Source organism: Pyxicephalus adspersus, chromosome 5, assembly GCF_032062135.1.
Source record: "Pyxicephalus adspersus chromosome 5, UCB_Pads_2.0, whole genome shotgun sequence".
NCBI classification, from domain to species: Eukaryota; Metazoa; Chordata; class Amphibia; order Anura; family Pyxicephalidae; genus Pyxicephalus; species Pyxicephalus adspersus.
The window spans coordinates 144,234,903-144,260,377 of record NC_092862.1 but is presented as its reverse complement, the minus strand read 5'-3'; the positions used below and the strand labels follow the sequence as shown (position 1 = coordinate 144,260,377).

At 40.2% G+C, this 25,475-nt stretch overlaps 1 protein-coding gene across 1 annotated transcript in view; it reads right to left on the bottom strand.

Moving 5' to 3' along the window:
• OBSCN (obscurin, cytoskeletal calmodulin and titin-interacting RhoGEF) overlaps nt 1–25,475 on the bottom strand; it is a 233,612-nt gene that overhangs the window by 193,698 nt on the left and 14,439 nt on the right. Inside the window, exons 2-14 of the mRNA XM_072413427.1 lie at nt 24,140–25,286; nt 17,800–18,069; nt 14,820–15,080; nt 12,266–12,571; nt 11,861–12,127; nt 8,653–8,922; nt 8,201–8,307; nt 7,076–7,181; nt 6,451–6,726; nt 5,424–5,699; nt 3,787–4,062; nt 2,757–3,032; nt 1,895–2,170 (exon numbers count right to left, since the gene is read on the bottom strand). Of these exons, the coding sequence (XP_072269528.1) occupies nt 1,895–2,170; nt 2,757–3,032; nt 3,787–4,062; nt 5,424–5,699; nt 6,451–6,726; nt 7,076–7,181; nt 8,201–8,307; nt 8,653–8,922; nt 11,861–12,127; nt 12,266–12,571; nt 14,820–15,080; nt 17,800–18,069; nt 24,140–25,277 (4,105 nt within the window). The 5' untranslated portion in view covers nt 25,278–25,286. The remainder of the gene's footprint in view (nt 1–1,894; nt 2,171–2,756; nt 3,033–3,786; nt 4,063–5,423; nt 5,700–6,450; nt 6,727–7,075; nt 7,182–8,200; nt 8,308–8,652; nt 8,923–11,860; nt 12,128–12,265; nt 12,572–14,819; nt 15,081–17,799; nt 18,070–24,139; nt 25,287–25,475) is intronic.

Below are 25,475 nucleotides of genomic sequence, written 5' to 3'. Positions count from 1 at the left end.
AAGTTATCTCTACAAACCTAAAAGTGGAATCACATTTTATTTGGGAATCCTGGTGATTTGGTACATTAGTGAAAAATTCCACTTGCCGGTCATCTATTCCCTAACCTGCTGCCCATTTATGGATTATTGGGAGGTATAAATTGACAGTTTGGTGGGTAAAATAATAAAAAAATGACATTTTAGCACTGAGATTCACCCTGAAAACTGGTATAAGAAACTGCGGCACTGTATTTGGAGTTGTACTCAGGTAGATGGACGTTGTGACGCCCCAATGTCTATAAAGTTACGATCTGGTAACTGGAGTGTCAGATTAAAGTAGCTGTTAATCCTGGCTGACTTTTAGGGTTGACTCATATTACAGGTAGATCACTAATAAGGAATGCCCCTACAGCTGCGGATGTGTGATACAAAATCCTGCTGATCCACCATTAACTGTAACAGTACAATTAGAAAAAAGACTTATAGTACATGTAATGCCAGTGTACTAAAGGTGAATCTTTCACCAACGTGATCAAAGTCACCTTCATTGATAACTCCATTGTGGTGAAATCACCTGAAGCATCTTTATATTTTACGTTTATGTGAATGTCAAATGCCTGTGTCTTCATATCACATAATGTGGATCTTTCACGGGCTATGTCACAACTATGTCCTGTTTGGATTCAGTTGCTAGCAAGAAAAACTGCAGAACAGAGCTTGGGACAACAATTGTCCGCTGAGTAAAGAACAGAGCAAAAGTTGGCATGTAGCAGGAAGGGGGACCCTAGCTGTACAAAGTTAATCCATGGAATAGATTTCTTCAAAGTCATTTACTATTTGCCAGCAAATCTTTGAATTCTGGACCAGATACATTCCAGGTTTGCTGGATCACCCAGCTTCACTAATTAAAGTGTATCCTCTCCAGCCTTGGAAAGCTTTAAAAGGTCTATTGACTTGGGTGAGTGGTGAAATCAGGATAGGGGTGTTGGTATCCTCAAAGGCAATGAAGCCCAAAGATTCTGGATGGCTTCTTGTTCTGGAAAGCCTGGAGCCACTGACTTTGGAACTCTGAAGGTTTTTAGGTCTTTATTAGCTGCAAACTTGTTCTGTGCTAATTACTTTCTAAGAAATTGATAACTGAGTACAGAAGTAGTCTGGACAATTATGCCAGTAATACCAGTTTTCATAATTCTGTTTTAAAGGTTCCTATTACCATTTTAAGAGGAAAAAGTGGCCAACAGAAATCACCTATAATTTTTAGTATCTAAGCCAGTGATTCTCAACCATGGTTGCTGGGGGTTCCATGAGCAATTAGCAGTTGTTACCTCTCATGTGGGTTTAGGAGACACCAATGATCTGTAAGAGGAATTCTTCCCACTGCCCCCCACACTAATATTCTGTGAGCTGTGGATATACTAATTACAGAAGGGGGTCCCTAAACACCTGAAAGTTATTTCAAGGGTAAAAATAAAGTTATTTTCAATGTTAAAAAGGTAAAGAAAAGAAACACTGGTCTGAGCTAATATGTTGACCCTCTGCTATTATTTCCTTGAGCTCCCCACCCAAAGCAGATCAGCCAAGTTAGGAAAAATTTATAAGTCTTATCTTACTTCTTCTAAGCTCCAAATACTGAACCAAGAAGGTCAAAATATCAGGTTGGGAACTAGATTTTTGTGGGCACTATATTTCTCTTATACCAATACTTTTGTTCAAATCATAGCAGGTCAATGGAAATGCAAAAACAGTTTAATCTTTAAAGGTTAACAAAAAGGTCAACTGCAGCCCTCAAGAACCAGTTAAGGAACCCAGTGGAAGCCTTGTTATCTGATCTCAAAATCCTAGATGATTGCACCAGAGAGTACTATGCATTTTTTTTATATATCCAAGTGTAAAAGTCATGAAAAATAAATCTCACCTTTGACATCAAGCTTGAAATGGATCTTCTGTCCAGCAGCTTCACAGGTGTATTCTCCGGCATCTTTCTTCTCCACTTGGTCCACCACCAGACGCCGAGATTTACCGTCAGTCTCTACCTTTAGTTTCTTGCTGGAGGTGATCAGTTTTCCTTCCTTGTACCACTTCACCTCCATCTTTTCCTGAGCCACCTCACAGCTCAGGGTGGCCTTCTCTGACAGTTTGACATGGACTTCCTTCTGCACCTTGTCCAAATGGGTGAACACCGGCTCTGGTTCTGGTAAATGATATTCATATTTTGTAACATTCATTTTTTCTGAGCACATTTTGAATGGTTGTAGACGTTTTGGTATGTCACCCACCCATTCCATGCTGGGAAATCTCACATAGGACCCTTGCTTCTAGTCCTACTTTGTAAATGTTAGAACATTGCTCAACTGTAAGAAGTAAGGTGCTTCACATCTAAAAAACATATTTTAGTATTATACAAAGAAACTTTGAAAGCTTGTCCTGTTTTTGATTGGGATTCTGAAATGTAACTTTCATTTTAACTTTAAAACTTGGTTTTAAAAAATGTTGTCTTCATAATTTACTATACGTTCTTGTTTCTCCAAAGTGGAATTGGAGCTAACCCTTTATTTATTTTAGCTAGTGTGTGGTAGGCATAGAACCTCTGTCAGTAGCAAACCAAACAAGGCTCCCTCTTCCCTGCATGCTGGTAAGGAACACAAGCAGTTGTACCTTCGTTTTACCTGAAATAAAACTAGTTTATTTAAACCAAAGGTTAAGTTTTGCTTCATTTCCCAATGTACACCATGTTGTAACTCAACTGCATTTTGAACAAGTAATAAAATTAATCTCACCTTTAACTTTGACCTTAAAGTTGATTTTTTGTCCACCGGCCTCACAGGTATATTCTCCGGCATCTTTACTCTCCACCTGCTCCACCACCAGATGCCGAAATTTGCCCTCAGTCTCAACCCTCAGGTGCTTGCTGGAGGTGATCAGTTTTCCTTCCTTGTACCACTTCACCTCCGTCTTCTCCTGGGCCACCTCACAGCTTAGGGTGGTCTTCTCTGACACCACAGCCTGGATCTCTTTCTGCACTTTGTCCAGATTGGTAAACGCAGCCTCTGGTTCTGGAAAAAATTATATTTATGTTTTTTAACTTTTTGTTTCAGAACAGTTCCATTATTTATCTCGATTTACTGAGTCTCATTTTACAATGCAGAATCTTCCTCATATAAAATTTTACTGAAATTTAGGTAAACAACAACTAAGTTGCCACTAATGCGTTACTTGTCAATAACATTTATATTTATTTTGGGAAAGAAATAGCCATTGCTGTAGCCCAGCTGAAGGCTCCAGTTGATATTCTGCATGCTGCCAAGAGGCAGAGGTGCGTAGATGACTTTTAGCAGAAGCAAAGTCAAGGTGGACATTGTGGACAAATAGCAAATCAATGCTTGTACTGTCAAATGTTGTGCAAAGTATTGCAGTCACCCTACATAAAATAAATCTTTAAGGAAAATGTATAAAAAAAGAATAGAACAGTAAACAGTAGAACTGATGTGGTTATAGATCAGAGTTCTATTTTGGTACCTGTTAGGATTTGCCCTTTACCAGAAGGAGCCTTATAAATTCCTCAGATTCAAATTAGCTTTTAAACAAATGTAACATAAATACCCAATAAATAACTATAATGGAGTAAAGCACTACACTGATATATTTCCACAAATCACCCAAATCTTGGAGCTCAAAACATCATATATAATTGGTAATTGGTTACCAATCACATGGAATGTTATGTCAGCTTTAGGTATCTGTTTTGTATTTGTTTGTAAGATTTTAATATAAAATAAAGAATCAAAGGAACCGGAAAGTTATAAACACCTTTCACACTGATCTTGAAGTTGATCTTCTGCCCAGCAGCCTCACAGGTATATTCTCCGGCATCTTTTTTCTCCACTTGTTCCACCACCAGACGCCGAGATTTACCTTCAGTCTCTACCTTTAGTTTCTTGCTGGAGGTGATCAGTTTCCCTTCCTTGTACCACTTCACCTCCATCTTCTCCTGGGAAACCTCACAGCTCAGGGTGGCCTTCTCTGACAGCTTGACATGGACTTCTTTCTGCAGTTTTTCCACATTGGTAAATGGTGGTTCTGTCTCTGAAAAGAAAAAACAATCAACAAAAAATTACTTCTATCCTAATCACAAAGAATCAAGAATAGATATGGAGATTCTCTGTTCCAATGAAGCCATAATACTATTCCTTGCTACAAACAACTGAACCAGAGTTTGATTGTAGGCGTGGGTGAGACCATGAAAAGCAAAACGTATGATCATAAAAAGATGTTTCGCAATTCTAATCTGCATTTTGTGGAACATTTTAGGTTTTAGTACCATACAAAACATCAACATATTCTTACTAAGATCTAAAGTTATATCCCCATATCTAACAAATTCAACAATCAAGGTAGTAGTGGATCTGACTGGTGGCTCGGGAGGTGTTGTAAGGTGGCTAACAAACAACAAACCTAATTCAACTTCAAGACAGGGGTGCCCTACAGTAGGTCCTTCCAGCCACTAGACAACAATCTTTCTAGGAAATGACAGTCAATGTTCTTTCACCCACTTTCCAAGGCTGTCATAGACTTGTCCTGGGAGAGTATCATCGAATTGGAGTGGGCACACTGGGTAGTATCATATTGGCAAGTGGCTCACAAAAAAGTATAAGGAATGGTTGTAACCAATATGAGGTTGCCATCTTGGTTCACTCAGAGATGACAAAGTATTAGTTGCAGAGATTCTGGACATTTAATGGACTTAAAGTAAGAAAGCAAAGAAGCAGATACGATACTTAATACCTGAAGGTAGCTGACTAATCTGAACACAGTACACACTAAGGGACCTTGAGATGGTGATCAGGGAGATAGGACAATTTGGAAAAGAGAACATGGACCTATATTACAGAAGCCAGTTTGAACAAATTTTAGGCATGTGTCAACCATTGCTTGTGTGCACTTTCGAATGGCACTTGTGATTTCAAGGAGAGGGCAAAAGATTCAACAATACAGGGCATATTTTTAAAACAGTGTGGGCACCATCAAAAAGTTATTGTGTATGAAAAGTCAATAAAGCTTACCAGGACCCAAAGTAGCACAGGAAATAAAATGAGGTCAGATCTATAGGTGGGCATAACAGTTGGTGATGTTCAATGGTACAAAATAAGTATAATGGTAGAAGAGGTAATATGTTTACCATATGGAGGTCCTAGAGGGGTCCTAGATGGTAAAAAATCTGCCCAGATTTAATGGGTCTTTATATTAAAGGGCCTTTTTTTGAGTTTTCTAATAGAATAAAACATGTTGTGTTATTCACTATTGACAAAAATTCTTTTGCCTTTTTCTTTTGCTCAGTTTGCTGTGAACTGATCCCCAAGTGTTAACTTCTCATATTAGTTGTAATGATGGAACATAATGTCAGGATCATGTTTGAAACCAATGGCCATATAAGTATTGCTTCTCACCTTTCACCCGGATCCTAAAGTCAATCTTCTGCCCAGCCACTTCACAGGTATATTCTCCAGCATCTTTCTTCTCCACCTGCTCCACCACCAAGCGGCGATATTTGCCCTCAAATTCCAGCCTCTGCTTTTTGCTAGAAGTGATCAGTTTCCCTTCTTTGTACCATTTCGCCTCTGCCTTACCATCGGACACCTCACAACAGAGAGAGGCGCTCTCGTTCAGGATGGCTGTCACTTCTCTTTGTATTTTATCTTGGTTGATGAAAGCAGGTTCGGGTTCTGTAAATTAACGATGATCTCAGAATTAGAAATTTGCTGCAGAACTTTTGTAGAAGAGCGTGGGTGGTGAAAGACCATGTTTCTTAACCTTTTTAACATGGGGGATAAATACATTAAACTGTTAATAAAGCCAATCGTTTTATTTAAGTTTTTAAACAGAAAAGAATAAGAAAATGTAAGACCATTTGTCAAGTTTTATTTGTTTGTTTGTATCCATGTCCATGTTCTGCTGACTTCTGACATAGGAACATGAAATGATGGGGGTCATGCAAAACCTTTGATTCTTCACCAGACCATTAGCTAAAGGGAAATCCAGTATCTATAGAAAAGGTTTTCTCCCTGCCCGATACGTTTCCAGCCATCCCCCACCCCACTTTCTTCATGGCAACTGGCACCAATATACCCAACAATGCAATTGTTAATTCACATTGGAGCTTTTGGTAAGTGGTGACATTACTCCCTATGTTACGTGACACCACTCAGTGTTCAGACTTAAGCATTGTCACATGAAGGAAGTTTCCATGTTTTTATACCTACACAGGTAAAGGAGGAAGAAGAGGGGGATCACTGAAGAGATGAGTATAACATTATACCAGTCCATGTGGCTTTATTGTGAACATAAAAATCAAACAATCGGTTACCAGTCACATAGAATGTCATATAAGCTTCAGGTATATATTTTGTATTTTTCTTTTTTGTTAAATAATATAATAAAATAAAAGAATCAAAGAAACTGGAAAGTTATAATTACCTTTGACTCTGATTTTGAAGTGGATCTTCTGCCCGGCCGCTTCACAGGTATATTCTCCGGCATCTTTCCTCTCCACTTGTTCCACCACCAGACGCCGAGATTTACCATCAGTCTCTACCTTTAGTTTCTTGCTGGAGGTGATCAGTTTCCCTTCCTTGTACCACTTCACCTCAATCTTCTCCTGGGAAACCTCACAGCTCAGGGTGGCCTTCTCTGACAGCTTGACATGGACTTCCTTCTGCACCTTGTCCAGATTGGTGAATGCCGGTTCCGGTTCTAAAATTAGAAACATTTATTGCAAGTTGGAAAGTTTCTCTGTGAAATAAGAAGCACCCTGGACTTTTTGGGATGGCGGACACTCACTTTGAAGTGGCCAGAAAAAGTCCAATGACTGTTCAGTGCAAATCCAAAAGATCACTTAATGGTCACCAAATGGTTTGAGCTAAGTAACAACACAAATCTACTTCCATGTACATTCCTCAGACTCTCATTAGAGCCATTTCAATAAGCAAGAAAACATCTTTACCATTACAGTCCAAGCCTGGTTAAATGTGGATAACTACTGCTAGATATACAATGACCTGGATATAAAGAAATCCTCATAGACAAGTCAACTTTCACTTACCTGAAACTTTTAATGTAAAAGTGATGATGTCATTTCCGACTTTGCATGAGTAAGTTCCTTCGTCTTCCTTTCGGAGAGTGGTAATACCCAGGTTGTGTTGCTTCCCCTTTTTGCATCAACATATTCTTACTAAGATCTAAAGGTATATCCCCATATCTAATAAATTCAACATCCAAGGTAGTAGTGGATCTCACTGGTGGCTCGGGAGGTGTTGTAAGGTGTTTAAAAAACAACAAACCTAATTCAACTTCAAGCCAGGGGTGCCCTACAGGAGGTCCTTCCAGCCACTAGACAACAATCTTTCTAGGAAATGACAGTCAATGTTTTTTCACCCACTTTCTAAGGCTGTCATAGACTTGTCCTGGGAGAGCATCTTCAAATCGGAGTGGGCACACTGAGTAGTGTCGTATTGGCAAGTGGCTCACAAAAGTGTATAAGGAATTGTTGTAACCAATATGAGGTCCCCATCTTGGTTCACTCAGAGATGACAAAGAATTAGTTGCAGAGATTCTGGACATTTAAAGGACTTAAAGTAAAAAAGCAAAGAAGCAGATACGATGCTTAATTACTGAAGGTAGATGACCAATCTGAACACAGTACACACTAGGGACCTTGAGATGGTGATCAGGGAGATAGGACAATTTGGAAAAGAGAACAAGGACCTATAATACAGAAGCCAGTTTGAACAAATTTTAGGCATGTGTCAACCATTGCTTGTGTGCTCTTTCGAATGGCACTTGTGATTTCAAGGAGAGGGCAAAAGATTCAACAATACAGGGCATATTTTTAAAACAGTGTGGGCACCATCAAATATTTATTGTGTATGAAAATGTCAATAAAGCTTACCAGGACCCAAAGTAGCACAGGAAATAAAATGAGGTCAGATCTATAGGTGGGCATACCAGTTGGTGATGCTCAATGGTACAAAATAAGTATAATGGTAGAAGAGGTAATATGTTTACCATATGGAGGTCCTAGAGGGGTCCTAGATGGTAAAAAATCTGCCTAGATTTAATGGGTCATTATATCAAAGGGCCTTTTTTTGAGTTTTCTAATAGAATAAAACATGTTGTGTTATTCACTATTGACAAAAATTCTTTTGCCTTTTTCTTTTGCTCAGTTTGCCTCCATCTTCTCCTGGGAAACCTCACAGCTCAGGGTGGCCTTCTCTGACAGCTTGACATGGACTTCCTTCTGCACCTTGTCCAGATTGGTGAATTCTGGTTCCGGTTCTAAAATTAGAAACATTTATTGCAAGTTGGAAAGTTTCTCTGTGAAGAAGCACCCTGGACTTTGTGGGATGGCGGACACTCACTTTGAAGTGGCCAGAAAAAGTCCAATGACTGTTCAGTGCAAATCCATAAGATCACTTAATGGTCACCAAATGGTTTGAGCTCAGTAACAACACAAATCTACTTCCATGTACATTCCTCAGACACTCATTAGAGCCATTTCAATAAGCAAGAAAACTTCTTTAACATTACAGTCCAAGCCCGGTTAAATGTGAATAACTACTGCTAGATATACAATGACCTGGATATATAGAAATCCTCATAGACAAGTCAACTTTCACTTACCTGAAACTTTTAATGTAAAAGTGATGATGTCATTTCCGACTTTGCACGAGTAGGTTCCTTCATCTTCCTTTCGGATAGTGGTAATAACCAGCTTGTGTTGCTTTCCCTTGACTTCCAGGAGGAACTTCTTGGAGTGTCTCACCTCCTTGCCATCTTTGTACCACGATACTCTGATGTTCTCCTCTGAAGTTTCTGAAACCAGCTCCACCTGCTCCCCAGAAGTCACCTTCAGCTCGCTGGTTTTCTTTGCATTTGTGAAGTGGGGAAGAGCTGGAAGACATTGAGGAATTTTGTTAGATTTTATGAAAAAACTAACATGGGATGAAATATTTACAATAGGGGATATTGTGGTTGTGGATGCTAGATAAGCTGAAAGCCACATCCTAATAAATGCAGAACTCTCATGTCACATGCACAGCTCCAAGACATTTCTCAAGCTGCTCCGACTCTCTGGAATGGTCTTCCTTGTCCTCTGCAGCTTGCTCCTACTTTCTGCTCTTTTAAAAGAGCCCTTAAAAAACCAATGTTTTAACCTCACCTACCCATCTTCTTCTGTCTCCTAAACCCTCACTACTCCCCACCATTCCAAATCCACCTCCTATTGTGTGATACCTCCCCAACCTCCTAGATTGTAAGCTCTTCTGAGCCGGGTCCTCTCCTCCTCCTGTGTCACTGTACTGCTGGAGGACCCCTCTTTTTCTTCTACAAAACTCTCCTCTCTACTTAAAAATGAAGCATTGCTGTAACAAGGGAAGGCTTAGTTCTCTAGCACGATAGCACAAGTGAAGAAGGTTACCTGGTACTTCACCAAAGAATTCATGGCAGCCAAGCTTAATGATTCCTTAGAGGCATTTCGGAAGTTCTGGTCACCGTGTATTACTCATTATGTGCCAAGTGTATTCAATGTGGACCTATAATGATGTCTCTCCTTGGCTCCCTCTTAGAGGGATATCAATACTCTTTCATAATACTGATTTCCATTTCCATTCCCCCTTCCCTCCCCTTCTTTCCTCTCTTTTATTTTTGAGTTTCTTTCTCTTGATCACCTCTGCAGAATAGGTATAAAGCATTGAACAGTATATCACCCGAGATATTATGTGAATGATGGCTTTTTCATTCTGTACTTTTGTACTAATTCTGTATACACACGATTTGTATTACTGCATTCTTTTGTTTTTTATTATTTTATATTTCTTGAAAAACGTTTTATAAAACCAAAATGTTGAACTGGAACTGTTGGAGGATGCTGCTTCTTTCTTTATCCAAAGCCTTGTACAGGTGCCGGATTTTAAGAATATTATTTTGTGATCATCTTAGGTGAATATCTTGGTATAACAGTCCCAATATGAAGTTTAGTGGTCCTCCATGGCTGATTTGTACAGGACAGATCTTTAACGACTACTACTATGAGGAGGACGCAGCTGGGTGCCTCCCTGCTTATCTCCCCTACTTCCCTCCCCATGGAACAGAATGGTGTTGTCTATACAGTGCTTGTTTAGTCTTACTGTTGCTGTAATTTTCATGAGAATTATGGAGCCCCCATACAGGGCTTAACTTACTAACATACTTTGTGCTACTAGAGGACTTTACTTCTTTCCTACCTATCTCTTCTAAAATACTTTGTACTGCTGCAAGACTTTACTTCTAGATTATTCCTAAAATTATTATATAGTTTAAAATGTAACTCCAGGTTGCACAGACTGACCAAGGGAGCGTTTTCAGGATCAGCACAACAGCACATTACAAAATTGGTAATTCTGGCATGCTTGTAAGAATCAGTGGCGTAAGCAAAATTCCCCTTTTAACGGCGAGGCTGACGGATGACAATATGCCAATACGTCTTCTAAACAGCTGCAGAGTTGTTGGCCAGATTGGCAGCTAGAGGACATTCCTAGGTTGGGGGGAGGTCTGATGTCACATACCCGTCATAAACAACCTTTCCTGTCCCATGTCCCCTACTCGCTCAATGCTCTGCCTTTGATAATGTTTAGGCATTTAAATAAAGTACAGCACAGCCCTGGGACCAGAAGATTATTGGATGGTCCTAGGAACAAGCAGCTGAATCATATTAATGGAATGTGATAATAATCCGCCGCCATTCTTGATATAAGACATATGCTGGCTTCTTTAGGACCAAATGACATTCCTTCTAAATTCAGTCTAGGGGAAGAGCCCTTGTGGGGGTTGAGCAAAAACACAACTTTATATTGTTTAATTTGGCTAACCTTTGTCTTGGTATCGCTAATAATATACTTGCCATGAGAAAAAGGAGACTGGCTGTTCAGTTTGACTTTACATTTACCCTATCAAGCCCCAGCGTTCCATTGTCCTACATTGCAGTGGCCCTTTTGACCTTGGATGTGGGCAACCATTTGTCATATGCACAGTATATTTGAACAATATGAATATTACCTTGTACAGTGATTTCCTCCAAGGCTGTAGTCCCCACTCCCTCCAGCATTGCTGATGTCTCGGACTTTCCCTATTCTCCTTTTGGGTTTGCAGTCCTTGGCCTCTCAATTGGCCAGACCAGGAGAATAGTACGTAGAAAACTTTCAAAACTTTAAAAAACTTTTGAATAAAGTTTCTCTATAATGCACACATGTCAACACGTTTGAACTACTTAACATGTGGTGCATTAGGGCAGACTGTTTATTATGAATGGGCTGCCAATGGGCCAGAAAGGATGAAAAAATATGCCTGTTGCCCTTTTAGGCATATTACTTGAAATCACTTTCCACAAACCGGCTATAAGATAAAGTTTGGCATGTGGTGGGTATGGTTGCTTTAAAACCATTTTTGTTTTTGCAGATTCTTTGGCTTTTTAATCTGACCTTGTCTATGTGTTTTTGCTTCAACTAATTGGAATTTCCCATTAGGAAATTATTTTGTAGTAGGAGTTTCAGACAAGCAAAGTGTTATCCAAGCTTTAAAAGTTAGCACAAAGCAGCAGAGGATGGTAAACCTATCATTAAGTAATCTTAATATCTATGTAGAACAAATAATTTTCATATAATCTGATTACTAATCTCCATTTAATCTGCTTTAGATTTACCAAAATTATGTACGGTAAGGGTCTACAAGGTAATCCACTTCCATTGTACCCATGGCAGACCCTGGCAATACATAAATGTTGGTAGACCCAAAGCAGATTGTGCCATCAATATGTAGCTTGTATGGTCAGCTGAAGACATCCATGAAGCTCTACCTTTCACTCTGAGTTTGGTGCTGTTCTCGATGCCTTTACAGATGAACTTCACTTCAGCTTGGTCCTCCAGTTGGTTGACAGCCTTGATGATCAACATGTGGGTGTTCTTTATCCTTTTCACCAGATACTGTTCGCTGTTTTCCACCACTCTATCATTTATCATCCAGATGCCGGAAGATACGGTAGTGAGGTCAATAGAGAATGTTGCTTCTTGGCCAACTGTGACCTCAACGGGTCTCAGAGGAACCTTAACAGCTGGGGCGGGTTCTAGAATAGAAAGTCATACAAGCACTATGAATTATTAAGACATCATCATGCTAATATTTGTAATAGTTTTTGCTTGGAAATGTAACAATATGCACTGTCAGAGCAGAGTAACAGCACCTATTGTTCATTGACACCCACCTAAGTATAACGTTCCCGGGAATTCCAGATATGGGCTCTGTCCATAGCTGTTGACGGCACTGACTCGAAACTGGAAGCTTCCTTCATCTGGCACATGGTTGACTGTGAACTCGGAGACTGGCACACTGGAGGATTCGTGGCACCTGACCCAATTCATGGCTCCAAGCTTCTTACGTTCTACGATGTAGCCATCAATGGGCACTGGGCGATCCATCGGGGGAGGGGACCAGACTAATTTAACAGATGTGTCGGTTTTCTCTGTCACTATGGGGTTGATTGGGGCGTTGGAAGGTGGTTTTCTTAAAACTGTAGAGAATATACAAAGACACAAAGATTAAGGCATGCGACATCTGATGGGCTGCCCAAAGGAAAGGTCAGGCTGACAACGCTGCTGATAATTGCCAGGTAGCGGCTTAGCATTGTCTGCCTGCAACAGGGAGTGCTGTCAGGATTACAGGATGTAAGAAATTTTTCAGATATATAAAAATTATGTGGTCCCAATGGGAAGATTCCCCCTCTCTTTTAGTACTAGTGATTAGCGTCTTCAAGACAGAAAGAGAGCGGGTGTTCAAATTTTTTGGAGATATCACAAGAACAGGTCATGGGGAACAATTTGGGCTACCTGTTACCCTGACTTCCTATTGCACCTCTTGGCAAGGGGTATCTGCATCCCAGAACCAGCTGAACAGATTTGCAAGTGCTTTGATAAGGAAAACAATTGCGTATATTGATCACTTTGCATTCGCTGATTGCATGGCGTTCACTTTTAACTTAACATTGCTTTTGCTGCCTGATGCAATCACGGTAAGCACTGCAGAGTACAGTCTGTATTAATAGCAGAGCACGGTCCGGTTTCATCTCCCTGAGTCACCGTGGAACATACAGTTGGCTGACACGGGACACCCGGCCCTCATCACCCTCTGGAAATCGAGAAGTAAAGGAGTCTGTGACATTCACGCCGATTTGTCTACATGGGTTCAGATGTCTCTGTAACTATTGCTTGGCACAACTTAATATTAAACGACTGGGGATAATTATAAAAAGCCAAATCTTATTGAGGATTTGTATTGTTTTTCTTCACTTTTTATTTTGGGAAAGGGAGCTTCTCCTTCGTTAGGAACTGGAAATGGATCAAAATGTAATGACCAAAGTAACAGGAGAGGAAAATGAATTCCGTTCTTTCGCCTATTAGGTTTAATGATGGTGAGCTCTGGAGGTTTGTAAGCATTTGGAAGTCCCTGGCAGAGCGTAGACACATATTAAATTTAATAAATGGACGACAATCCAGGATTACATCAAACGTATCACACAGCCGTCCAAAAAACAATTAAAACTAAACATCAAAAACTATTTAGCTGCTAGGATTTGCTTTCCCTGGGTGCTCCCCCCCCCCCCCCATAAATAGGCTATTTAGAGGCCGGCACAGGGAGGAGCAATATGTGCAACTAAACAAGGGCCCCAGACCCTTATCCGCTATCCAACATAGCTTCCATGTGACCCAAACTAGTGCTCCAAGGGGTGCTCTAAGTCAGTTCTGCACAGGGGCCACTGTTGCCCTTTCTCATCCCAAGAACTCCACATTCTGGGGTAAGCAGCGGGCTGGTTTGGGGATGCACATAGGTTTCACCCCTATACTTTATTCAATGCAAAAAATAATTATAATACAATACGTTTACCAATACCAAGAAATATCCAAACTTTTGGTTGTTTATCATGCTTTCCTCATATTGCAACCAGAGCTGCAACCTTTTGATTCATATATTGCAGTTGGCAGTGGTGCATTACAGGACCTTCGGCCACCTCCAGACTTTCCATCCAGGGCCTGTGGCACTCCCTTTCTGGCCAGATAAGCAAAGCTTTTCGTCCTTGTTTACAAAAATACTGCAGAATACTCATCAAGTTAGCAAGGGAGCAACACATGGAAGTGGGTGAGTATTTTTACTTACTTGTCTGGTGCTCCATAATGACCCGCCAATGTCACTAGCAAGGGGGTAACCACATCTGAAGGCATGACATGAAAATTACTGTCTAGTCCCCTGATGCCCAATTTGCATCCTACTGTCTTTCCTCTGTGCTCTGTTGTGTTTTGGACAGGGTCTGGGTAATTATTTTGAGAGTGGCAGGTGATGGGACTCTTTTTGCAGTTCAAAACCTTGTGGTGAAATGAAGCCAATGATTCATTGCCCAATCTCTGCCCAAAACTATAGCCAGTGATTGCCACCCAAAACTAAAGCCCTTAACCCTATATCATGGGAAAGAGATCAGCACTGAATTTGGTTACATAACCTTGCCAATGACTATTAATGTAAGGTTGGGTTAATAGGGCTGTCATGTAGGGGAGGAAGGTGGGTGATTGACACCATGAGTTACTGGGTGACATCAATATCCCCATTATCACTGCTGAGGCTATGACGAGGCCCCAGTGGTCCCAAGGTTTTGTGCAGTTGGGTTTCCTGTGCAAGTATTGCTTCAAATGGAAAGTTGAGCATCAACCCATGCAGACATTTTTCTTTGGCCCATTTATCAGCTCAACAAAAGTTTCATTTGCACTCACCGGTTACGGTGAATTTGGTGGACGTTTTGCACTCGTCAGCGATGAAAGCGATCTCCCCAGCGTCAGAATTCTGGCACTCTCTGATGCTCATGGTGTGCTGCTTGCCAGCCGATGTAATAGAGATTCGTCCACCAGGCTTTACTTCTTCACCATTGATCATCCATTTCACTTTCTGGCAGTCATTGTCCAGCTCGACGCAGAAGATAGCCGTATCATTCACCGGGACCGCTGTCCGCCGTGGGAGCTTCTTGATTATGTTTCCTGCATGACAAATACATAGAATTTCAAATATGAAATCATCTCCAACAAACTGATGGCAAACTATATTTTTATTTAGAAAAGTTTTTAGAAATGTGAGCAAATAATTCTTAACGATCCTAAATATTTTCCTTAATTTTTTTTTTAATTAACCCATCTATGGTTTATCAAAATAAAATAAGCCTTTGGTTGGAATCCACAATATGTGACTACAATATGCCTTTTTAAGGCTCCTTAAACACCTTGTTATGAAACCATGTAGTTGCCAGCTCCCGGGGCCACTGCTACCTGGTGCTGTGTGACTTGGCACAGCAGACTGCACCACAGGTAACCACATTTGCATGTGGCCCTGGCCGAACAACCATGTTGCAAAAAGCACCATGCTGCTTTTTGGAACTTTGCTGTGATCTGCCACAACCATGTGAAAAATAAACAGTTCCCAAATTCTCCTATTCACCTAAATTGGAGAGATTTGGACTGCATTTGAGCTCAAAGCAGAATGCTGTTGCTCGCTGCTGGTCTGCAACGACCCTTAGTCTGCATGAAAAAAGTTTCTTGCAAACACATTAATTAAAATGAAACTATAGTTCCACTATAAACCTCAGCGATCAGGCAGGACTTTATTGCAGAAAGGGATTGGCAATGTCTCTTCTGCAATAAAACTTACTTGCCTGTTCAATATCTTTTTTAACAAAAGATCTGGTTAGGAATGTGGACTGAATTAACTCCTGTGCATGGATCATCCAGCCCAGCCAATGAAGATGTAGGTCTTCCCCATTGAATGGAGACAGGTGATTGAAAATCAAACATTGCAATCAGGCAACTAAGTTTATTTTATTGCAGAAGGGAAATCGTCTGTCCCTATTGAGTTTTTTTCAATAGTTCCCGTTTAACAGTTCCAAAGCCCTAGGTCAATGTTGCATTTATACCAGTAAGTATGTAAAGAAAAAAATCTAAGGTTAAAAATAACTTCTAAAAGTTACAAAAAAAAACTTTCACTGGCTAAAAACACATTTCTATTTCCTCTTATGGAACAGAACAACTTTTACATTTCCCCCATGGGCCTGTCAATTATAACTTTTTTGTCGCTGAAGGCAAGTAGTAGTAAAAAGTAATACATAAAGGTTTTGTTTTCTCAAAGCAGTGATCTTCTAAGATTTCCAAGTAATGATCTCCTGACATAATTGTGCAGTAAACTCACACTATCCCTATGTCATAAAGTCCTAAAAAATCTATGTTGAAGCTTCAATTAATCATCATTAAACTCTTTATATCTCCATGCAGTAACATTCTGAGCTCTTCATACATGGGCTCTCTATGTACTAAGTTCCCGAGATCTCCAGGCACCAAGCTCCTGTGCTCTCCATACTGTATTGATCTTACTCTCCATACTGCAAACTCTTAAGCTCACCATACATTAAATTCCCAAAATCTCCAGGCGCCAAGCTTTTGAGATCTTCATACAGTAAAATCCTGAGCTCTTCTTGCACTAAACTCTTGACTTCTTCATAAAGTAAGATTCTGTAATCTCTATACAGTAAGCTCCTAAACGTTTTATATAGTAAGATCCTAAGATCTTACTTTTGGGAAAAACTTGTCTTTCTTTGTAAACATTATTTTATTTTCTATGTACACTATGTAATTCTAAAGCAAAAGGAAAAAGAATGATTTGTTTTCCTTAATAAACATTGTTCACATTAAGAATTTATATAGATATTTAAACTACAAGCAGTTTATCTGTGTACAGAGGGGAGGATGATTGTTGTATGTTGTCGGATTCCCAGTTTAGCTCGTTGGTATTAATGTCTCTCCAGCCCTCCAGTTATTAATAACTAATACGTGTCTATGTAGCACAACTTTATGATGTCTCAGGAATTTGTGGCATTACCACAGAGGATGATGAATATAGAATTATAAGTTGTATCTCCTTGCTTGCTGAGCTAAACAAATACAAGCACTGAAAAACTTTCTTCTGCAACTCTTGATGAATTTCTCTGCTTTCCTATGCTCAGGACACAAAATGCCTCAACTTATATGGAAAGAAAAGGGTAAAAATCAAATTTTGTAACAAATATCCATGCAGTGATATTGCAATGCATTTGAATACACCATTGTAGTTGTCCGGTTACTTTTGCATCATTGGATCCTGCACACAGTACAGTGAAGAACACATTCTATGTAATTTAACAAGGCAGCAAAGGTTAGCCTGGTGATCCTGCGATGACAGCTATTAACACATGGGTGGACGAACGGCAAACGTAATAGCGTGACTCTACAAAGCTGTCGCAATTTAAAATGCTTATTTTAGGCTAACCATATGGAAAAGGCCATTGCTAACTAAAAAATGCCAGCTGCAATGCACACATCCTGATCAGTTTGTTACTATTTAGTGATTTATTGACCAGGACAATGCCAATATTAGGTGCTGGCACAGTTACTATGCTTACAGCCTTTCTAAAAATAAAGTCTAATACTGTTGGCAGCCTTTCTCTAATTGACATTACAAACAGATCTTATCTTTGCTAGCAGAGAGGGACGAGGAATATTACTTCTCTAAAAGCATCAGCAGCCAGGCGATTCTGGTCCAATGGGGCCACAATTGTCAAAGGGAGCTTGAAATCTCAAACCCCTGACATTGCATTATAGGGTGATGGTTCATACCCCAGTGTAGGATGCAGATACATCAATGCAAACCATAAATACCAGTTTTGGTTATACTGACCTTCAACAGAGAGCTCTGCGATTGTGCGGCTGCCATCTTTCATCTCACAGATGTAAACGGCATCATCATCGGTGGTGACGTTCTGTATGGTGAGTCTGCGGATGGTCCCCTCTTCCTCGATGCTGTATTTGGCACTCTGTTGGATTTTGGTCTCCTCCTTGTACCATGCTGATTCGGTGATGCTTTGAGGGACCTCGCACTGGAAGGTGGCCGATTCTTTTTCACGAACTTCCAGGTCTCGCAGCTTTTTTCTAAAGGGAACTCTGGGCTCTAAATGAAAAATAAAAACAATCCAGTTTACAAAACAATGATTCATGGAACCTCACAGGAGAGTAAATTGGAAATCTGACATTTTAAAATAAGAGCAACTGGTAAATCGAGTCGGCATTTTTATTTCATATTACAGACTTCAAGTCATCAATTTTTTACAAATTTTAGTAATCTGGATAGTTGTGATTTTTGAACTCTCTGATTTTCCAATAGGATGTACAGATTATAAATAAAATATGAAAGATTTATATGAAAGGATAACAAGTGGTGAGTCCCTGATATTTGTATACAATATTCTCCTGATATCTCCAAGCAGTGAGCTCCTGATATCACCATGCCAGAAGATCTTGGGATTTCATTTTCAAAGATCATTCTCAAAGGTTTCCAAGCTGTAAGCTCATGAGATGTTCATCCAGTACACACTGTGACTTATACATGGTATGTTCCTGATATTTTAATGTAGTAATCTCCAGAGATGCCAATGCAGTGAGCTCCTAACATTGCTTTGTAGTGTTCTTCTGGGATCTCTGTATGGTCAATTTCCAAACTCTCTATTCATGAAAGATCTTGGGAATCTCCATGCATTAATCTTATGAGATCTACAAACAGTAAATTCCTGAGCTCTCCTTGCACTATACTCTTCATATAGTACGATTCTATAATCTCTATACAGGAAGCTCCTGAACTTTCTATATAGTAAGATCCTAAGATCTCCATACAGTAAGCTCCTATGATTTCTATACAGTAAGCTCCTGAGACTTTTATTCAACAAACTCTTAAAATTTCCATACTCAAAGCTCCCAAAACCTCTATACTGTAAGCTCCTGAGATCTCCATTGACTAATCTCTTAGCATTTTTATACAAAAAGTTTCTGAAATCTACATAAACTAAGCTCCAAAGATTTCCATACAGTAAACTCCTAAAATCTGTATTTAGTAAGTAAGTAAGCTCTCCATGGACTAAATTCCTAGGATTTCCATACTGTAAGGTCCTAAGATCTCCATGGACTAAGTTCCTAGGATTTCCATACTGTAAGGACCTAAGATCTCAATGGACTAAATTCCTAGGATTTCCATACTGTAAGGACCTAAGATCTCAATGGACTAAGTTCCTAGGATTTCCATACTGTAAGGTCCTAAGATCTCCATGGACAAAGCTCTCTTCATACAAGAAGTTCTTGTGATCTCCACACAAAAGGCTTTGTAAGATTTCCATACACTAATCCCCAAAGATCCCCATACCATAAGCTCCATACCATAAGCTGAGATATCTCTGCACTAAGCCCCTAAAATCTCTATACTGTAAGATCCTGAGATCTTGATGGACTAAACACTTGACATCTTCATACAAAACATCCTGAGATCTCCAATTAAGCTCCTAAAATTTATATACAGTAAGCTCCTGAGTTTCCCACACCATAAACCCCTAAACTTTCCATACAGTATGCTGCTGACATCTCCATGGACTAAGCTCCCAAGATCATCATACACTAAGCTCTTGAGATCTCCTTGGACTAAACTCCTAAGACTTCCATTCAGAAAGCTCCTGGGATCTCCACACCATCAACTCCTAAAATTTCCTAAGATCTCCATACCGTACACTCTTGAGATCTGAATTGACTAAGCTTCTAGGATTTCCATACAGTAAGCCCCTGGGATGTCCACTGACTAAGCTCTTGACGTCTTCATACAGATTGTGAGGTCCCCATACATTAAGCTCATGGGATCTCTATGCAAAGTACAGAAGATAGAAATGTTAGCTAGGGACACTTATAATCCCATTTTCATACATGTTTGCTAGCAAAGTTTTTGTTATTTGAATAGTTTTTGGACTCTGGTGATATAACACATTGGTACCCATTGTTCACCTAAGTAGTTGGTCACATACTATTAGATAAATTGGGTTATTGCACTGAATCGAGGGGTAAAGGAGGCAGAATAGGCTCTGTTTTTGGAGAAACACAGTAACATCAGAATAGACATGGGGTGGGGGAGGCAGTAAACTTTTAATCTCACTTGCTTAGTAGTAGCGCTTAGGATGTTCTTTGTATAGTGGTTTCTCCAACATATAGCTGACACACCTCGGTGGGTGCTTTACATTCTACAAATAGCTGTCTGCCTCCCTCCATTCTATCTATTCTGAGCTGTATCTGGGGATTAACTCCGAGCTGCTTCTATATATAGGGAGCTGACATAATGCATACTAAGTATTTATCTGAGTCGCCACTATCAACATTTTCATCAAATGAATTTCTGAAGGTCATTGCATATAAACCTACTGAAATCTGGATGTGCACTATTCCACCACCAAACAATATACTGGAGAATAACAGGCCTTTGAAAACTCTGACCCAAGAATGGATAACTTTTGTGGGGATTTTGGAGTGTAAGCTCTTCTGGTAGATGGGAAGGAAGCAGAAGCCCATAGAGTGCTTTGAGTGCAGAGTGAATAGGCTGTTCACAAAAGAAAGTGAATTATCTCAGAGCCTAGGGATAGTTCACTTAGCTTTGTAAATGAAAGAAGGTCTGCTGACTTCAGCCATCCAATCAGATGCAAGGCAAATCCTGTCTCTTTAGGTTTCCTTGCATGTATTTGGATACTCTTTGCAAAAAGTGAGCTAGCACCACATTGACTAGACTAACTGCTTGCAGAGTGACAATTCACATTGGTAAAAAAAAGTAGCCTCAATTCCTGGGAGACATTAGGACCTGGCCGCTGGCTTAGCTCTCTGGCATCCATCAGAAATTGATATCTTTATATTGGTGGTTAAAGATTTTATGAGAACTGGATGTTTTGTATATAACATTAAAGAGGTGAATGGTCAGGGTTCTGCCAATGGCTACCATATACACCTGACATTGCCTTTGGGGTTCCAGGCAGTGGTTTACTAAAATAATTTAAGCTGCTCGCTTATTTAGGTAAATTATCACCATGCAAGGAATAATTTACTTATTTTAATGTAGTAATAGTTTGCTTTGCAAGAATAGTTATCACATGCAAGGAAATCTAACAAAAGCGGGATTTTTACACCTTTGCACATGATTGGATGGTTGAAGAGTTTTTGCATTCACTAAGCTAAGAACAATGGCACTGATCTATGAAAGCTCTCCAAGACTGTAGAAGATAGACATCGGAGAACTTGGATGATCCAGCAAACCTGTAATGGATTTCTTAAAAATCATTTGCTATTAGTTTGCAAATCCCAGATCAGATCCATTCCAGGTTTGCTAGTAACCTAAGCTCTCCCATGATATGATATTTTCTCCAATCTTTAGTAAATCAGGTCCAATATCCTTTGTAAGAATATAATTCAATTTGCTTTGTGATCAGCTTATATTCTGTTAGTAAATCAACCCAAATGTGTTTTGGAGAACCAGATTTCAATGCTATCTATGGAGCCCCCAAACCCAGCAACATCGGCAAAGGAAGAATTGTATGAGAAGAGCTGCCTTTGTCTTACGGTGTGCTACGTCCCCCTCCTCTCATTTGAAACCCTTATTTAATGTACAGCGCTGCGTAATATGTTGGCGCTATATGAATACTGTTTATAAATAATAATAAGTGACATGGGCATTCCTGTGAACACAAATGCATATATGTGAAAATAGAATATTTAATATTAATTAAAAAGTTCCACTGAAAAGGTTTCAGCTGACCATGCATGGAATGCTATAATACTGACCATCAGTGTGAAGGAGCTCTAGAGTTTTCTGTGCTCTTTTCCAGCCATTAATATTACTATTAGTACATTACATTACTATTACTGAACATCACTTATTTATTTAGAGGTTATGATGGTACATAATGATTCACCATCATAAAACTGTCATTCAAGCACGTCATGTATTGCAGCTCTAGAGATTAAATGTTACCCCACATATCAATTCAGAATTGCCACATCCTATTACATACAATGCAACAACAATTTTGGCATGCCGGAGGGACTTTTTAGGCATTCAATGAAGAATGAATAGAATATATAAAAAGAATATTCATTATATACATATTAAAAATTATTTCTAGAAATTCACAAAACAATGCCTGTGATTGTGGTCCCCATAAGATCTCAACATCTCTCCTTAGATGGAAAGGCTTCATTTGTTTTCTTTCTTAACCTTTCTTGCGATCCTGAGAATACCACATTAAAGGTGTGTTTTGGAGAAATCCAAGGTTACTACACATGCTGGAATTCAAACATATCTGCCTTTGTCAATCTCCATTATAGGGTGCAGTGATGGAATTTGTAGTTTACAAAAGAAATTTAACTTTGGTTGTGTCGTCAGTTTAGTGCACAGGTGACAGGGGCAATGCATTTCTGATCAGTGGAAGTTTCCTGAAAATTTATTTAGTTTGGAAACAGAAAAGGAATGCGAGCTGCATATCCAAAGACTGGTAAGGCGCAAATGTAGAAGAAGAACTGTACTCGTTGGTGGGTGGTGGTCTTCTGCCATCATCAGCAACGGTGCACAGCATACCTGTTGATTCTGGCACAGACTCACCTGTGTGCAGGGATGACAGGTCCAGGAGCTGTCAGTGCCACAACAAAGGTAGCGCCATCTTTGCACCAACTCCAAGTTGGACTTCCAAGACCACGTGGATCCTCTTGGCCATTTAATGGCCATTGATGATGTAGCTCCTGTGCATGCACAGAAGTTAAATCATCCCCGGCAGCTCCAACACATAGAGCCGAGCATTACAATACATGGCACATGTACCATACGTAAAGCTAAAACAAAAAGCCACCAGGAACCAGGGCTTTATTTTTTTAAATTGCACATCTCTTTTGACAATTAGCACTTCCTCCTGGTCCACTTCCTCCTAGCTCAACTTCCAGTATTGCCCTAACACAAAACGAAATGCGTGAATTATTCACAGCAACTCAAAAATCAAATTCTAGCCCTAAACAATATGGGAATTTGTCATTTTCAGTAGCTTTAAACGGAGCCCTGGTTTTGCATGTGCAGCAAATTACAACGAGCACGTTGCAAGCAGTGACTGGCAGCAAAAGATGATCTCAAGTTCTGTTCTGCATCGCTGGCCTAAATGAGCTTAAATCTATTATATGATACTTAGGTCTTCATTGCCAAGGAACATACTCTGATGATTTAGGCATGAGATCAGGGACACATCAATGTTTTTCAATCAGGTTTTCTCCAGAGATTGCTGATGGTTCCTTGAGCTATGGACAATTAGCACCTTCCCAGCCAGTTTAAGTGACACCAAGGGACTTATCAAGGTCTTCAGTTCTGTAGACTCCATGCAATATCTGCAATTGGACCGGAGCTCCCTACAATCGGTATGACCACTTAGATCAGTGTTTCCCGACCAGGGTTCCTCCAGAGGTTGTTGGGGGTTCCTTGAGCAATGAGCAAAAATGAATTCATCCCACTGACCACCAGCTGTTGATATAGTAATTTTAGCAGGGGTTCTCAGAAGACCTGAAAGTTTTTTTAAGAGTTACCCCCATGCTAAAAAGATCTGGAAACACTGTTTTAAAGCAATCATGTAAGGTTAAAAAAAACATGGGCTGCTATTGTTACCTCCTCTGAAAAATGTTTGATGCCTGTCTGTCTCAGGGCCGGAAAAGGCTGACTTGTTTTGAGCTATTCTGGTTCCAGATTTATGATTAGGTGTCGAGCATCAGCCTAACATCCAGGCAATTCACTTTTTCAGAGGGTAAGGACAACAATGACATCTTCTACATTTACCTTACTGGTTAAACTTGACGGACTTGTGTCCTTTTTCAGCCCTTGTTTCTATGTAAATGTGTGCATAAATATGTATTGGCAAAAATGGCCCAAACATCAGCCTATGGGTAAGTTTAGAACCAGTGAACACATTTACGAAACACTCAACATACAAGAGCTTCCAGGTGGTTTTTCCCCAAACAGGTTTAGCATAGGCTGGAGGGAGTACCCACAGTTATGTGATACAATGAAAAATATTTGGAAGACTAAACAAAATTGAAGCATAAAACTAGCACAAATGTTATTTTCAGGTAATAATAACCACCATAACCCTACAATTGAACCCTCCCATAGGCACACCACATTCCCCTATGGCACTTACCTTTCACAATAACAAGCACCGAGCTGTAGGTTTGGCCGGCCAAGTTGGATGCCGTACAAGTGTACAATCCATTGTCAATTTGCTTACAGAATAAAATTTTCAGGACAAAGTTTTCTTGTTCATCCTCATAAATGACGTGTCTGCGTCCCTCCGTGATGACCTCTCCGTCCTTTTTCCAAACAATTTCAGGTTTTGGTTCTCCAGTGACAAAGCAACTCATTTTGGCATGTTTTCCCTCTGTCACTGTGCAGGTGCGTGTGAGAACGCTATAGCCACTATCACGACCTACTTTTGGAGTCAGAGTAGCGGCCCTTTCGTAGTCAAGAGACAAACTCAAGCCCAGGCCGGTCAGTGGGTCTAAAGTGCCATAGGAGGTTGCATTAGACTCATAGGAACCGAGGATGGAGAGGTCGGTTTTCCGCATTTCCTCTCGCCTTTTCTGCAGATGAGACAACAGTGAGGCTTTTTTTCCATAAGTTGGTTCAAGGGCACTGGTGGAGTTGGCATTTAGGTTGGAGAAGGATTCAACGGACAGCGTAGCAGATGCCTTCGTTTGGCCTGCAGGGCTTTCAGCCCGACAGATGTATGACCCGCTGTCTGCAAACCGAATGCAATGGATCCTCAAGGAACTTGACTCCCCCTCGGCTTCAACACGAATTCGGTGTGAGTCACTTGGTGTCCCCAATACCCTACCATCTTTTTCCCAACTGACGACAGGTCGTGGGTGACCCTGAACTCTGCAGCGGAAAATGGCATCCTCACCAAGGTTTAGCCTGGTATTGGTCGGCTTTAGAATGAAGAATGGTGAGCATTCCACTATGGTGGCTTCCTTTTCATCCCCAACCTTAATGGTGACCGCTGCAAAAGATTCACCAATGTTGTTGATTGCCCGACAAATGTATTGGCCGCTGTCTCCTGCGGTGAGGTCATATATGGTTAGCTGGTATAGGCCACCATCTTCAGTCAACTTAAATCGGCCTCCTGACTCGATGTGGTTCTTGTCCTTTTCCCAGGTGACTTTGGGGATTGGATCACCGATGATCTGACAACTTAGAGTGGCATCTTTACCCACAGATAACATGAAGGCTTTTGGCCTGGTCAGGAACCGCGGAGCCCCGCTGAATGAGCTGTAATCCATCTTAGCAACCTAAAAAAGAAATAAATAATCATTGAGTGTGAATAAAATGAAGAGAGTTCAAGTCTAACTAAAAGGAAGAATCTGTTTCAAAAGGAGTAGCTGTTAAGTTTATTATACCAACCAAGGTTGGCAAGGCTCCGGAGTTTGCAGCTGGCTCCACGGCCCAGGGCCAGAGAAGAGCTTGTATTACTTCTAGAT